Genomic DNA, 15146 nt, shown 5'->3' on the forward strand with positions numbered 1-15146 from the left:
GTGGGATTCATCCCAGGCATGCAAGGATGGTTCAACATATGTAAATCAATAAATGTAATCCACCATATCAATAAAGCCAAAAGTAAGAATCACATGATCATTTCTATAGACACAGAAAAAGCTTTTGATAAGGTCCAACATTCATTCATGATAAGAACTTTATAGAAAATTGGAATAGATGGTCTTTACTTCAATATAATAAAGGCCGTTTATGACAAACCAACAGCCAGTATCATACTAAATGGCCAAAAATTGAAGGCCTTTACTTTAAAATCAGGCACAAGAAAAGGATGTCCTTTATCACCACTCCTATTTAATATAGTACTGGAAGTACTAGCCAGAGTAATTAGACAAGAGAGAGAAACAAAAGTGGTAAAGATAGGAAAAGAAGAAGTTAAATTATCATTGTTTGCAGATGACATGGTACTCTACATAGAAGACCCCCTAAACTCCATTGAAAGACTCTTAGAGATAATAAATAAATTCAGTAGTGTAGTTGGATACAAAATCAGTACTCAGAAATCAATAGCATTCCTGTACACTAACAACAAAACCACAGAGAGAGAAATAAGAGAAGCCACACTCTTCATACTAGCAACCGAAAAAATAAAATATTTAGGAATTACTCTTACAAAAGAAGTGAAAGACCGATACAGGGAAAATTATAATACACTGAAAAAGGAAATTGAAGATGATCTCAGAAAATGGAAAGACATCCCTTGCTCATGGATAGGAAGAACAAACATTGTGAAGATGGCCATTCTCCCAAAACTCTTATACAGATTCAATGTAATCCCAATAAAAAATACCATCAACATACCTTATAGATCTAGAGAAATCACTCCTAAAATTCATCTGGAACCAGAAGAGACCTAGAATACCAAAGGCAATTCTAAGCAGCAAAGGCAAGGCAGGAGACATCACAATCCCTGACTTGAAGTTATACTACAAAGCAACAATAGTAAAATCAACATGGTACTGGAATCAGAACAGAGCCGAAGATCAATGGAATAGATTAGAAGATACAACCACAACTACAACCACACTCAACCACCTTATCTTTGATAAAGAGGCCAAACATGTTCACTGGAAGAACGACAGTCTCTTTAATAAATGGTGTTGGAAAAACTGGCTCTCCATTTGCCGAAAACTAAAACTAGACCCATGCCTATCACCATGTACTAAATTAAAATCTAAATGGATCAAAGATCTGAATATTAAAACAGAAACACTAAATCTATCGGAAGACAAATTGGGTAGAAACCTTGAAGACGTAGGGGTAGGTAGAGAATTCATGAACAGGACTCAAACCACATGGGAAATACTTCCCAGAATCAGTAACTGGGACCATCTCTTATTAAAATGTTTCTGCATGTCAAAAAAAATCTCAAGCATAGTGAAAAGAAAACCCAAAAACTGGGAAAAGATCTTAGTGAACTCCCCCTCAGACAAGGGACTTTTGTCTAAAACATATAAAGAGTAAAAAAAAAAACTCAGACTCTCAAAATTTAAAGATCCAATCCAAAAACGGGCATCTGAGATGAATACACACTTCTCAGATGAAGAAATACAAATGGCAAATAAATACATGAAAAAATGTTCATCATCATTAGTCATTAGAGAAATGCAAATTAAAACCACATTGAGATTCCATCTCACTCTTGAAAGAATGGACAGGATCAAGAAAACCAACAACAACAAATGCTGGAGAGGCTGTGGGGAAAAAGGAACTCTCCTGCACTGCTGGTGGGAGTGTAGACTGGTACAACCTTTGTGGAGGTCAGTCTGGAGATTTCTCAAAAAGCTGGGATTGGAAGACCCATTTGTTCCAGCTATTCCACTTCTAGGCATCATACCACAGTAATATATGCGCACCTATGTTCATAGCAGCACAATTTGTAATCGCCAGATCTTGGAAACAACCCAAGTGTCCATCAACTGAGGAATGGATAAAAAAGTTGTGGTATTTTTATATAATGGAATACTACTCAGCTATAAAGAAGGATCACATTGAGATACTTATAAATAAATGGGTGCAGCTTGAGACCATACTCATAAATGAAATAAATCAAATTCACATGGGTGAATACCAAATAGTTTCTCTAGTGTAAGAAATGATTCAAATATATAAAAGTATGTGGTAATCATGATTCCCCATTATGTGGCCTTGAAGCCTTATGAAGTTTTCACTCATTAATTGGAATGGCCTTACTCTGGGCTGCTTGATATTATTACCTGTGATGAAATGAACAGCTATTTTGAAGAAAACAAGACATCATAATAGCTTGTGCTGATTTAACATCATCTTGTTTTGAAGCCCCACCAAACTATTGCTTTTCTGTCTCCATTGGTTTTATCATGTTGTATCTTGCTGGATTTTATTATATGTGAGAGTATAAACAAAAATTGTTACAGGCAAAGAGATAATATAGAAACCATCGTTTGTTTTCTGTTAGCTGGTTCTAAATACCCTGTAATACTTTCATCCACTTGAATGGTTTCACACTGTCTTGATATGTTTGATACTATAGTATACGAAGTTATATTCAAATATTTCAAGGAAAAAGACACTATGGTAACTACTATTAAGTCGGATTATTTGGTGGTGAATCACTAGGTTGTCATGATTTGACCTGTATTGTTATGTTGTTATGTCCTCTTTTATCTCAATCTCTCCCTTATTCATTAAAAAAATTCTTTAGTTTATTATTATTATTATTAAATTTTATTTAAGGAGAAAAAGAAAAGAAACAGAAAAAGGGTACAAGTAATACAAAATTTAAAAAATAAACAGTAAGAAATATTACATATTCTCATACATATTCTCATCTTAGAAATAGTTGTTCAAGTTACAAAATTGAAGCATATAAAGTGGACTTTCAAACAGTGAGACTGCAAACAGTTCTGTTCAATGATCCAACAAAACTTAGTAATATGGTTATCAATCTTATATACTTAAACATATATGCAGTTATAACCTTTAGAGCACTTTCTTTTCTTTTCTTTTGTACAATGACAATTACACATTTTGGGTTTTATTACTCCCACAGTTCTTATTACTTTTTTTGAAGAGAGTAAAACCAAATGTGACATATCAGAACAAAGTCAGTCAAATCAAAAGCATGGACATAATAGATACTGTAAAATCAAAATACAAGGGATTTTTAAATTATTTTTTAATTAAGGGGAAAAATTTAAAAAATTAGCAGGATATATTATTGTAACTTTTTTGATTTCCTATTAACTTGAAGTCCTGTATTACTCCCACTATCTTGTTTTGACTGATTAGACTCTGTTCCGTTCTGTATGATAGTATCAAGTTTGAGGGGATAGGCAGCTACTTTGAAGGCAATAAGATTCACTAGGATGCCCATTCTGGTTTGACTATTGTCTCCTTTGGAAGTCCTGTAATGTTTACAATGCCTAGGTTTTATTGGTCTTGTTCTCTACTGTTTTGTCCAACTTTATAATATCTAATGAGATACACAATTCTTTTTAAGGAAACAAGAGACAACGTTGATAATCATTGTTGATAACCTTGTACTCTGTTCTACATCATGTGCTATGTCTATCCTTGGTTTTGACTGACAGCTTTGTTTTGTCATATTTGGTTTTATTTTCTTCCCAAAAAAGGTAATAAGAACTATGGGAGTAATAAAACCCAAACTCTGTAAATTTTGTTTTAAAAAAGACAGGGGAAAAAAGTGCTCTAAAGGATACAACTGCAAGTGTGTCTAGGTGTGTTAGGATAGATGACCATACTACTGAGTTTGTGTTGGATCATTGAACACAACTCTTTGTAGTCTCACTGTTTGAATGTCCACTTTGTATGCTTTGATCCTGTGACTTGAACAACTATTTCTAAGATGACAATGTGTAATCTATTAATTGGTGATTTCTTACTGTTTTTTTTTTTTTTTTTTTGTAGTTCTGTATTACTTGTACCCTTACACAGGGTACACAGTTTTGTTTTATTTTTTTTTCTTCTTTTTCCTTTTAAATAAAATTTAAAAATAAAATAAAATAAAGTTTCCTCTACCAGATAAATTATCCCACTTCCCTTAAGTCCCCTGCAGAGTCTCAGGACACAGGCAAAATGTAGACAGATTTTCTGCCACAGTATAACCCACATGACCTGTAGTCCAAATGCAACGAAATCTCTGCTCCCAGCTGAACCTCTGAGCCTGGTTTTCATGGCGTGCACTCCTATCAGCAATGCTCTTCTGCGTTCTGAGCAGACATACCCAGCTGCTCTGCTTTCAGCACTGTAAGGCTCCTCTACATGGCACCTGCAACCTTTTCCAAACAACTTCTTGCCAATCAGTTCCGAAGGCTTCTGAACCACATGCTCGGGTGTAATCACAGCAACAACCTTACTCAGGTACAGTTTTCTGTGTTAGAGACATAATACCTGATACCTGTAATTTAAAGAAAAGGTTTAATGTGGCTCAGTTTCAAGAGATCCAGTCCCTGGCCATCAGGGTTCAAGGCAGAAACCTCACAGCTGGAAAGAAATGGGGGCCGGAGCTGCTTACCTTATGGATGATCGAGCGTCAGAACACGGGAACAGGGAGAAAAGGGTTAGGACCCACAGATGGTGTCAGAGGTCACAACTCCATGACCCACCCACACACACCCAGGGGCTGCTTTACTAATCTACTAGGCAGTTTCTTAATGAATGAAGCTGACAGATCAGGACTACGTCACGGTGATTTACAATTATACAATTTTTATTTCTTTATTTTACAGTTTCCAGCTAAGAATGTGTCTTGAGTCTCAGAAAAGACTTGGACTTGAGCTCTTGAAAAATTTTGACGCTTTTGGGTCTTTGGGGAGGCGATCACTACATTTTTGGTTGCGTGCGTGGTAGCTGTAGCATGTCAAGCATAACTATGAGCTCACTATTGTTTCTACTTAGAAGTTAAGGATGATTGAAGGGAATGTCTGCCTGTCAAGGTGAGAGGGGTAAATTGTGCTGGTTAACCACGATCCATCCACCCAACTGCGTTAAGAAATTACCAGGGATTCATCAATGGATGAGTACACTATGCTCACCATCCCCCATCATCCAGCTGCCTTCTGCCCACTGGAGACTTGTGATGGACATTTCAGATCTAAACCACACCACCCAGGAAGCCTCATCTGTCTCACCTAGCTCTAATTTAATCATCCCTAGAAAAAGCACAGAAATTGAAGATCTGAAGATACAAAGCAGACATAGATTTGACTGCTATGAACTGAATCTCTTGGAGCTGTGGGCCGAACTAAACTTTTCCTTAATTGTGGATACTGGACATGGTCATCTTTTAGGACATTAGGAAGACATCTGATATTACTGGCTCATCAAATATACGGCATTGCCCACTCTGATTGTCCCTGGATTTTGCAGAGCAAAGTACTGTCCAAAGAGCGGTAACTGTCCGTATAGCTTCTTTTCCGAAGGGTCACACTGGCGGTAACTGCAATAGGAAGGAGAAAGCTTTGTGGGTCATAGCAGACAGTCACAAGCCCAAAAGGAAGGCAGTGCTCACTGGCTGAGGCACGGTCTACCCGTACTGGGGGCAACACGCCCAGCCCAGTCACCAGATGCTGCCTCTCAGGCTGGCCAGCCAACCATCCGGCCAGGTGCAGCCCCAGGAGAGCAGCCCGGCCGCATCCCCACGGCGTCTCTGCAGGAACGTTACCTTGTCGGCATCAGAAGACGGTTCATGTGCACAGACAGACCTGACCACTTTCCAGCCCCGGCGGCGTCCTCCGCCCGACCCCTCCACGGACATCACTTGGCCTAGGTCCTGCCAGTACCTGGGCATGGTACGCTGCGCCCGTGCCCGGCTTCCCTGGCTTGTCCCCGCTGCCCCTTCCTGCGCAGTGTCCCTTGGCTTCCCTCGCTGTTTCTAATGCTGCCTTTCTCGCTCTTTCTCCCAGCACTCTCAGAACTGCAGGGGAGGAAATGTCAACAACCAACAACTTCCTCATAAACCTCGCATCGCCCTCCGCACGCTGCCCTTCAAATCCCGTCCACGCTTTCTCCATCTGGTTCGGGCCTTGCCACGCCCAGGCTCCTCGGCCTCCAGTAGCTCCTGGGCGCCAGAGAAGCCCATTTGCACGCTTCGGCCCGCTGTGGAGACTGGCTGCCGGGCTCCCACCATGCCAGACCCCGCAGGCCGCTCCGCTCTGTACCGAGGCCGCAGCGCTGGGCCACCTCGCCGTGTCCTCAGCTCTGATTCCTGCGGGCCCCTCCTCGGGCCTCACCAGTCCAGCTTTCCCTCCAGACACAAACACCATGTGCCCAAGAGCCGGAGCCCAGGCCAGGAGTTTCTCTTCCCTGTCAGGGCTCTGCGGCTCCTCGGGGTGCCGGGGCACAAGCCTCTCTGCCCTGCAAGACAGGCAGCCCCGGGCGCAGAGCCCTGTCCCACTCCCTCATCCCGCTCTCGCCAGTGATGGCACTTTCACCCGTGACCACGGCTGCCAACTGATTGGATGGGCGAGGGACACCCTCTGTGGAAGTCTCTCTGCCAGGCAGAAAACTGAGGCGCGCAGGAAGGAAGTACAGGCACGCGTGGGGACAGCACGGCCAGCCCTGCACCCCAGTCTTACGTCACAGTTACACTTAGAACACTCTTATTGGAATCTCTGACTTTGTCCTACGTGGCGCTTCACAGAGAAAGTTAAAAAAGAACTATTGGAACAGCTTGGACCGGCCTTCTCCGAATGAGAACCGCTCTGGGCCAATCTGGAAGCCCCTCACTGGGTCCCCCACCCCCGCAAGGGGTCCGCTGCCTCTCGGAGAAACGCAGTTGGACAAATGAATGGATTTTTAAAAATGAACACTGGGGCCGCTCCTCTGTACCAGGTGGGGCCCAGCCCAGCCCAGAGGGGCTCACAGGCGCCGGGCACTGGGCGTTGGCGGGGCTCCTGGCTGTTCCCGCGGCCGGTCCCAGCTCTGCGCTCCTGGGCTGGAGGCTCCTATGCGGGGCGAGCGTGGCACGCGCTCCCACCCTCCACGCGCTGGTGCTCACTGCGGTCCGCGTGTCTCCGGAGCTGCCCTACTGTCCTGCCTGCCTGAGATCCCGGATCTAGGCGCTAGGCTGACCCTGCACCGGGTTTCCTGGTCACCTGCCTTCTTCCCGAGTCCCCATGGCCCCCCTCTGGGTTACCCTAAAGCTACAGAACCATTGCTGTGTCCCCTGGGCTGCAGGAGCCGTCCACACTGCTGTCTGCGGGAGTGGAGACCTGGGCCCCGGCTGAGGCCCAGGCTGTGAGGCTGCAGGGTCGCAATGCCCCTAAGTACTCCCCCTGCACCGCCCGCACCACGGCAAGCCCGGAAAGACCCGGCAAGGCCACTGGCAACCCCTTGTGGGAAAGAGAAGGTACTGCAAGCAGCCTGCTGACTCATGGCTCGGGACCTAAAACCCTACGGCTCCCCGGCTCTCGCACTCCTGGGCTTTGTGGCCATTTTTTTTTTTTTTTTTTAGGACATAAAATATAGTATCCTATGGGAATAATTCCCTCTGGGAATTATTAAATTAATATTTTTTGTCTTTTTGAGAGAGGTTCTCACTATGCAGTTCAGGCTGGTCTTGAACTCGCAGCCATCCTCCTGCCTTAGCCTTCCAAGTGCTGGCATTACAGGCCTGCGCCACCACGCCCAGCTAGATTACAAATTATTTTAAAGCAGACTTTCGTAGTGCATCTCCTTTCAGGGAATGCCAGGGCTCCAGAGTGAGCACTGGCCAAGCTCAGTGCAGGCCCCGGCTCCCCGCACCCTGCACTGCAAAGCAAACCACACTGTAAACGCAGCAGCAGAGCTCCTTGCGCCCACAGGGATAGGGCTCTGCACTCCCTGTGCACCCATTCATCAGCCACCAGGCCACTGCATAAGCAGCAGGAGGCCCTGGTTAAGGATTGAGCAGCAGCGGGACCCCAGTGAGTGTCACACCAACCCCCCACCCCAACACGCACACACGGGCTCTCACGGCTGCCCTCACACTGAGCATGGCTGTCAGTGCGGTCACCGCCTCTCCTACCTCCTCAGGGTCTCCAGTGGTTCCTTTCTGTTCATGACGCCCGTGTCTGGGTCCACAGTGGTGAGGATACACCTACAGCACAACGAGTGTCAGCCAGGGACAGCAGCGTGGCCCTGTGTGCCGCCCCACAGGGACAGGAAGGAGCTTACCTGGAGCAGGCCATCACTCTTCTCAGCCGCACATCCCCAACCAGGACCTCGTCCCAGGAGTCCTAGAGGAAGAGGCACAATGCTCGGGCCTCACCCGATGCAGCCCTGGGGACCTCCTACTCCCCCGAGCCCACACTCAGGCTCACAGCATCTTCCCATCCGCACCCGGGGTTGAACTCACAGCCTGCATACTGAGCCACGTCCTCAGCCCTTCTGCATCTTGAATTTTGAGATAGGGTCTTGTTTAGTTACAAAATTGCCCAGGCAGGATTTCAGCTTACAATTCTCCTGCCTCGCCTCCACCTCTCCAGCAGCAATTCCTATCTTTTCAAGGACCACTCTGACTCTCCAGCGGAGTCTCAAGGAGGTGCACACAGGTAAGGACCCCTTTCCAGCCCTCCACCTCTGCTTTCTGTACACAGACATGGGTGCTACCAGAACCCCTGATCCCTCCCAAGGGACAGTGTCAAGTGTCTGTAGCTGGTGGCTGCTCACCAAGCCTCAGGGCCACTAGCTGTGCCCTGAGAGAGAGAAAATCCAATTAAATATGAGTGACTGTTACAAAGGTCAGAGTCCCCTTTGAATCCTGTGTCACATCCACAACAAGCACCAGCCTCCGGCTCCTCAGCCACAGGGCAGACACCAAGGGCAGTCCAGGCAGTGCCGGGACCACCTGGGGCCACTGAGGTCAGTTCCTCTGACTGTGCGAGTTTCTCCAGGGCGCTGCCTACTGACCACAGGGTCCACACTCAGCAAACCCAGCTCAGAAGCCTCTTGGGAAGCCTCAGCCCCCATACCCCTCTGTGAGGACGGTGGGCCTGCCTCTCTTGTGTACCCCACTGGTGCGTCTGCACTTCTCAAGGGTCCCCACAATGTGGGACAGAGAAGAGACAACGTACACTTCGGAATAATCAAAGGTCTTCACACTTTAAGAAAGAAGTCAAATCTAAGCAAAGAAGCAGCAAGGGCAAAACGGCACCTCTGCAAAGGCGCTGCATCCGGAGACGACAATGTTGGGCCGGAAGTTAGATGCTTTCACTTTCTTCGCCAGCCTGGAGTTCAGATCCACCAGAGAGGCCTCAGAAAGGACCAGGAATGGGCTGGCATCCGAGTAGGCGACCTGGCAGGGACAGACACGGTCACAGGGCATGTCCCAAAATGTCTTTGGGCATCTACGTGTCCCCGGACCCATCCACCTCCACAACCACAGCTTTCTAGGTGTTTCTGTATGTCTTTTCGTGGAAAAGTCACAGTGGTTGGGAACCTTAGCATACCAGCCTTCACACTTGCGTAGAGGGTAAAGAGAGCCCAGCCTTGGCATCCCAAGCTGCCCCACATGTGCCCCTGGGGACACTGCCTCACCTGGCCAAGCCCCCACTTGCTCTGGTGTGTAACCAACTGGTCAGGTTTGACCACCTAATGGAGTAAAATATTCCCTAGCTCCACCCACAGGGACTATTTTTGGGGCAACAAGCTAATGCCAAGTACTTACGTTGATCATATTTGTTTTAGGGTATTGGGGACTGATCCCAGGGCCTTCACACTGTGCTATATCCACATCGCTTTTCCTTATTCTTTGAGACTAGATTGTCCAACTGGGCTCAAACTTGTGGTGCTCCTGCCCTCGGCCTCCCGGGTGTGGGGATGGCAGGTGTGTGCTGCTTTACCTGGCTTGACCCCAATTGTTTTAAAGGTAGTAATAGCACATGGTGCACACGCCCTACTGGTGAGGTGAGGCCCACAGCCTCCTTCCCTTAAGCACCAGCCTGGTCATCCGGACCCCACGTCTCTCCCCGCCCACCAGCTGCACCACTGTGCCGTGACGTGCACTTGTATGCTGTCAAGTGTCAGGGACACCACAGTTCCCGACGAAGTGGAGATTGCAGAACAGTTCTGAACCACTCTTGGCACCAGCATGCACCAGGGTCCCCCCAAAAGGAGAAGCAGCATGCCGTCCCGTGGGAAGGGCTCTGTGCCCCCCGCCTGGAGAACCACAGCGCCACCACGCTCCCAGGGATGCCTCCGTGTCCGCAGTGCTGAGTGACCGTGCCCCACGCGCCCGCCGCCCACCTGCTGCTCACCTGGTCCGAAGGCCCAAAGGCGGCCCTGATTTGCTGAGAGCTCCGGGGCTGCATGTGGGGCTCGAACTGCACCAGGCGATAGGGCTGCGACTGCAGGAAGCTGGTTATCCACCGCGCAGCCTCCTCGCCGCAGTCCCGGCCCTGCACCTCCAGGCCATGCACCCTGCAAGGGACGGGCACAGGGTAGCACAGCTGAGGACCTGGGCACCCTGGTCTGTGTCCTGCGCCCATGCCAACAGACATAGTGTTGGCATCCCTCATCTACAGGAGGAGCCACTCCACTCCAAGCCACAGGGTCCCAAATAGACACAGAAGGGCTTTGCAATCCTGGGCTCCACTGGTTTAAAAACATTGCCAGTGACCCCTCAAACCCTCATGTGGGCATGGGTGGGACTTTTCAAAGCTGGGTGAGCCTACAGCATGTGACTTTGGAATTCAGCTATGTGATGCTGGGATTTGGACTGCCTACTTCGGTGTGAGTGGTGATAAGGGCACAGAAAGAGGGCAGGCCTGCCACTGCCCCTGCCTGCCCTGCCGAGGACTGTTTCTCCCTTGCCGTGCCACTCTGCCTTGGAGCCAGCTGACCATGGCTGAAACCTCTCAACTGTGAGCTACATACAGTAAGTCTTCCCCCACTAACTGTGGGAGTCGGCAACAGGCAAAGTGAGACAGAGACTGACCAGAAAGCTCTGCTGATAGGCACAGCTCTCGATGGCCAGTATGGGGGAATGAAACGGTGACCTATGTGAAAATGCTCCATAAGTAACAGAATCGACTCGGATTTGATACCTATCAATACATGCATAGGGCTTAGAGCCCCCATTCCAACATGCAGCTGTGTACAGGGCTGTTGGGGTTCAGCAAGTTACATAGCTGTATGCAGGAAGTAAAAGCCGTGGCTCTGGCCAGATCCCCACACAGAAGCCAAGGTAACTTCACGCGGTACCTGGTACAGCACTAAGTAATGGCACTGCTCAGGGACAAAGTAGTTCTCTCCAGGCGAGTGGTTATTATTCGCCTATTCTTTTTGTGTGTCTCTCACGATGTCACCAAGCTGGCACTCCTGATCGCCTTGCCTCAGTCTCCCCAGTGCTGGGATTGCAGGGCTGTGCCCTGTGTCCGAAAATCTTAACTCAGCACCATCCGAAAACCACTTCCTGAAGCAAAGAAAGAGCAGGTCTCAAGTCCACAACTTCTGCAGGCCGTGGGTTCAAGCTAGAATTTGGAAGCACTTCACGTGGTCCAGACTTGCCTTAGTTTCCTGCTATGCCTGGAAAATCGCGTAGGCAGCCACCAGCATTTCCTCTGAAAATAAGTATGTTCGAGATGTGGTTGAAGACGGAGGATGGACAGAAGAGAGTTACGTATCCAGCAGTGCCGAGTTTATGGTGTGGCCTGCAGTTTCTTGGAGGCAGTGTGTGACTGCTCCCACAAGGCCTCCCCTGCAGCTCCCGGGGCTGAGGATAGGGCTTCAGTGCCCAGCGCAGCCCCCAGGGCTGGACGTCCACCCTGGCTGGGGCTGCTCAGTTTGGGTCACTTCTTTGGCTGCAGGTGTCCTTGTCTGTCTCAGGACTGCCTCTCCCTAGAATTAAACGTCGCCCTTCTAACAAACTGCCCTGCTACAGGCTGCCAGCTACAGGCTCTTTCCTTACACGGATTTGGGGGTGTTCAGCTTTCCCAGCAAAGCAGGAGAGGTCCTCTGACAACACAGATCTCATGTGTTCCAGAACGCTGTGCTCTGCCATCCTGCCCCTCCTGCTCCCCGTCCTGGGTGGCCGTTTCTCTTGCTGACCTGTCTGTGTGCTTTTGCTCTCACTGTTTCCTGCATGGGACTCGTGTGTGTGTGTGTGTGTGTGTGTGTGTGTGTGTGTGTGTGTGTGTCTGTCTGTCTGTCTCTCTGTCTGTCTATGTGTGCATCTCTGTGTGCATGTGTGGTATTTTTAGCAAGGTCTCGCTATGTAAAGTCCCGCCAGCTCAGCCTCTGGTGCTGGGCTTGCAGGTGTGGGCTACCACCTAGGCTTTCCCCTGGGCTTTCACATCTTTTGGCCAGCACGAACTCAGGTCCACAGGATGCTGAGCCCTGAGCCCCAAGTAGGGCGCACCCAGATCTGTCAAGGAGAACCCATGATGCTTGGGCAGGATCCCCATGGGGTCCACACCACTCAGCACTGCACAACTGCCTGGGCCGCCTGTCCGTCCTCACCTGCACGTGCGCACTGGGTTGGTGGCGGGGGCCTCAATGGGCAGCAGCAGGTCCTCGGTGTAGGCCCCGCTGAGAGTCAGGGTCTTGCCGTCACAGGTCAGAGAAATGAGGACCATGCGGGGCTCCTGCCGTGCAGTGACCATGTTCTCCTCCTCGTTGATCACCAGCCAGAACCTGGCAATTTCAAAACACAGGAGACGGGTGGCCACCCTGACAGCGGGTAGCCTGTCTTTGCCAGAGCTATAATGGTAAGCAGTCATTGCTAATGTCCTCTGTGTGTGTGTGAGAGAGAGAGAGAGAGAGAGAGAGAGAGAGAGAGAGAGAGAAACTTCAACATGGCCCAACCCTGCTGGAACATTTTAAAGGGCTGAACCCAACAGAGGGCATACGGAACATGTGTGACGATGTTAGCAGACAGTAAAGAACAGGAAGGAAACCTTTTGCCGAAGGGAACAGAGCCCAGGAGTGGAAGGAAAGGGGTTCAGATGTGAGCGCACAAGCTTTGGATCCCCACGGCGAGGGTATTTCCCATGTGCCACAAACATGTACTAGTGAGACATTTTTTAGACAGATAACAGGTACCAAGCCACAGCTGGAGGCCACACAGCACAGTGGGGGGCCACAGTCCACAATAATCTAGCATGTGTTTCATTACTACCTAGAAGGAAGAAGCTTGAAAGCCCTAAACACAGACTGATGCCCAGTGAGTGACCCCGATTTCCTCAGTATGGGTCATATACATGCACTGAGGTATGATAATGAACTGCATACAGATGTGCAATCACTACACGCTAACAAAAACATTTAAAACTACATAAGCAGACAGAAATGTTGACTGTTCTGATTTGGTCATTATACACTTGCACATATGTACTGAATCATACCCTGGTACCCCATAAAGTTGTACAATTAAAATAATCAATGCAAAATCTAAAATAAAAATTAAAAAACAAATAAAAATTAAAAAATTATAATTTCATCCCAGTTTCCAGGAATCCCAATCACTTCCATTAATCGTGCCTCAGGAGATGAGGTGACTGCATTCACAATCAGGCCCGAGGAGCCCGAGGGCAGGAGGAACCTACACCAAGCAGTCACCAGGGAATGGACCCTGGATGACGGCAGTCAAGGCTCCCTTCCTGCTCCTGCCACAGCGCAGGGCTCAGGCCAGCAGCACCTGGTACGTCACACCTGGCCAAGCCCACCACCACCGTGGGAAGCACTGTGTGTTTCAGGGCAGTTACAGTGTTTGAGTAGTCAGGGCTGGGAATCCTGCAATTTGCTAAAGAGTCTACTGTCAATCTAATCAATATTTTTGTCCAGCCTGGAATTCCTGGCCTTAGAAGAATTTCCTATAAAAAATGAATGGAGAAATAAGAGCAACAGAAAGAAGTGTTTCTAGAAGGAGGGGGAGGAGGAGGGGGAGGAGGAGACGACACTGTTTCAAGTGACTTCCCAAGGCTCCCCAGGAGTAAAATACACCAGAGCATTCAGTGCAGAAAATACTTCAGGTCATCAAAGATCTGCCTCGCCTCACCTCGCCTCTGCAGGGTTGGGAACCATCTCCTCAATCGATGAGACCGATGAGGCCGCTGGGATCAGGGGCTCGTGTGGGTGACCCCAGCCACCTGGATGTCACCAGGCCAGCTCACTTGTCACAAGAGCCCCTTCCTGCCCCTTGAGAAGTGGTGTCACTGGCATGTTCTGGGCAGGCCTCTGCCTGGGGACCCCACCACAACGCCTTCCAGGGGGCCCAGGCAGACCCTAAGCCTTCCTTGGGCTCTGGGACCCCACAGCCTGGGCTCCAGAGAGGGCCACTACAGGACAGCCTGGGGACAGAGAAGACTGGGGCCCGGCACACTGCTGCAGGCTCTAGACCCAGCCTCTTTGTCTGCAGGGGGCCTTGAGGGGACTATAGCAAATGTGCCAGCACTTGTCCAGCAGTGGACAGCCACCCACGGTCCCCTCTCTGAGTCCACAGTACTCCCAGAGGGCAGGGTCATCCTGGTTAAGCTTCCCAGGATCCAAGCAGAGGTCACTAAAACGAAGTGACAGGGACGGAAGTCTTGAAGCCCGTCTTATTCTAGAGGGAGATTAAAATGTTTGCTTTCAGAGCTGGACATGGTGGTGCACCTGCAATCACAGCACTACACGAGGCTGAGGCAGGAGGATCCAAACCTCAAGGTCAGTGCGGGCAACTGGTACCAAGCTAGAGAGCCTGTCTCAAAGTCAAACGCGGGCTGAGGGCATGGCGTGGGTTCACTCCTCAGAACAAGAGGAAGGAACCAGAGAGGGCGGGCCTGCGGGGAAGGGGCGAAAGGAAGGCGCTTTTGTTCACACGGCCCACCCTAGGACTCCTCCTGCCGTCCCCCTACCTGTCGCGCAGGTGTCCCACGCGCAGCCCCAGCGCCGTCACCTCGGCCTCGGGCACCGCCACTCCCTTGCACGACTTGATCGGGTAGACCCAGAGCTGCGCCACAGTGCCCACCTGCTTCCGCCGCCGTCGCCCGGGTCGCGCGCGCCAGGCCACTGCCCCCAGCGCCACCGCCGCCAGCCCCAGCGCGGCGACACCGAGCCACGCGGGCCGCGAGGGTGCGGGGAGGCCGAGGCGGGAGAGTGCGCGGGAGCCTGCGGCGCCCATGACAGTGGATACTCTGCCCCAGGCGCGGAGAGGTGGCGCCTAACC

At 49.6% G+C, this 15146-nt stretch overlaps 1 protein-coding gene across 1 annotated transcript; it reads right to left on the reverse strand.

The window, feature by feature from the left end:
* Positions 1–4708: 4708 nt before the first annotated feature.
* Mtarc1 (mitochondrial amidoxime reducing component 1) lies at positions 4709–15128 on the reverse strand. The gene is made up of 7 exons (XM_003474225.4): positions 14836–15128; positions 12461–12634; positions 10258–10420; positions 9156–9296; positions 8177–8238; positions 8028–8099; positions 4709–5459 (listed from the first exon to the last, which is right to left on the reverse strand). Exons 1-7 carry the CDS (start codon positions 15099–15101, stop codon positions 5333–5335), a joined length of 1005 nt encoding a protein of 334 aa, XP_003474273.1. The 5' UTR covers positions 15102–15128; the 3' UTR covers positions 4709–5332.
* Between the last annotated feature and the right edge of the window lie 18 nt (positions 15129–15146).

Source organism: Cavia porcellus, unplaced genomic scaffold (assembly GCF_034190915.1).
Source record: "Cavia porcellus strain 051 isolate PalLab524CR breed Dunkin Hartley unplaced genomic scaffold, mCavPor4.1 scaffold_26, whole genome shotgun sequence".
In the NCBI taxonomy this organism is placed as follows: domain Eukaryota; kingdom Metazoa; phylum Chordata; class Mammalia; order Rodentia; family Caviidae; genus Cavia; species Cavia porcellus.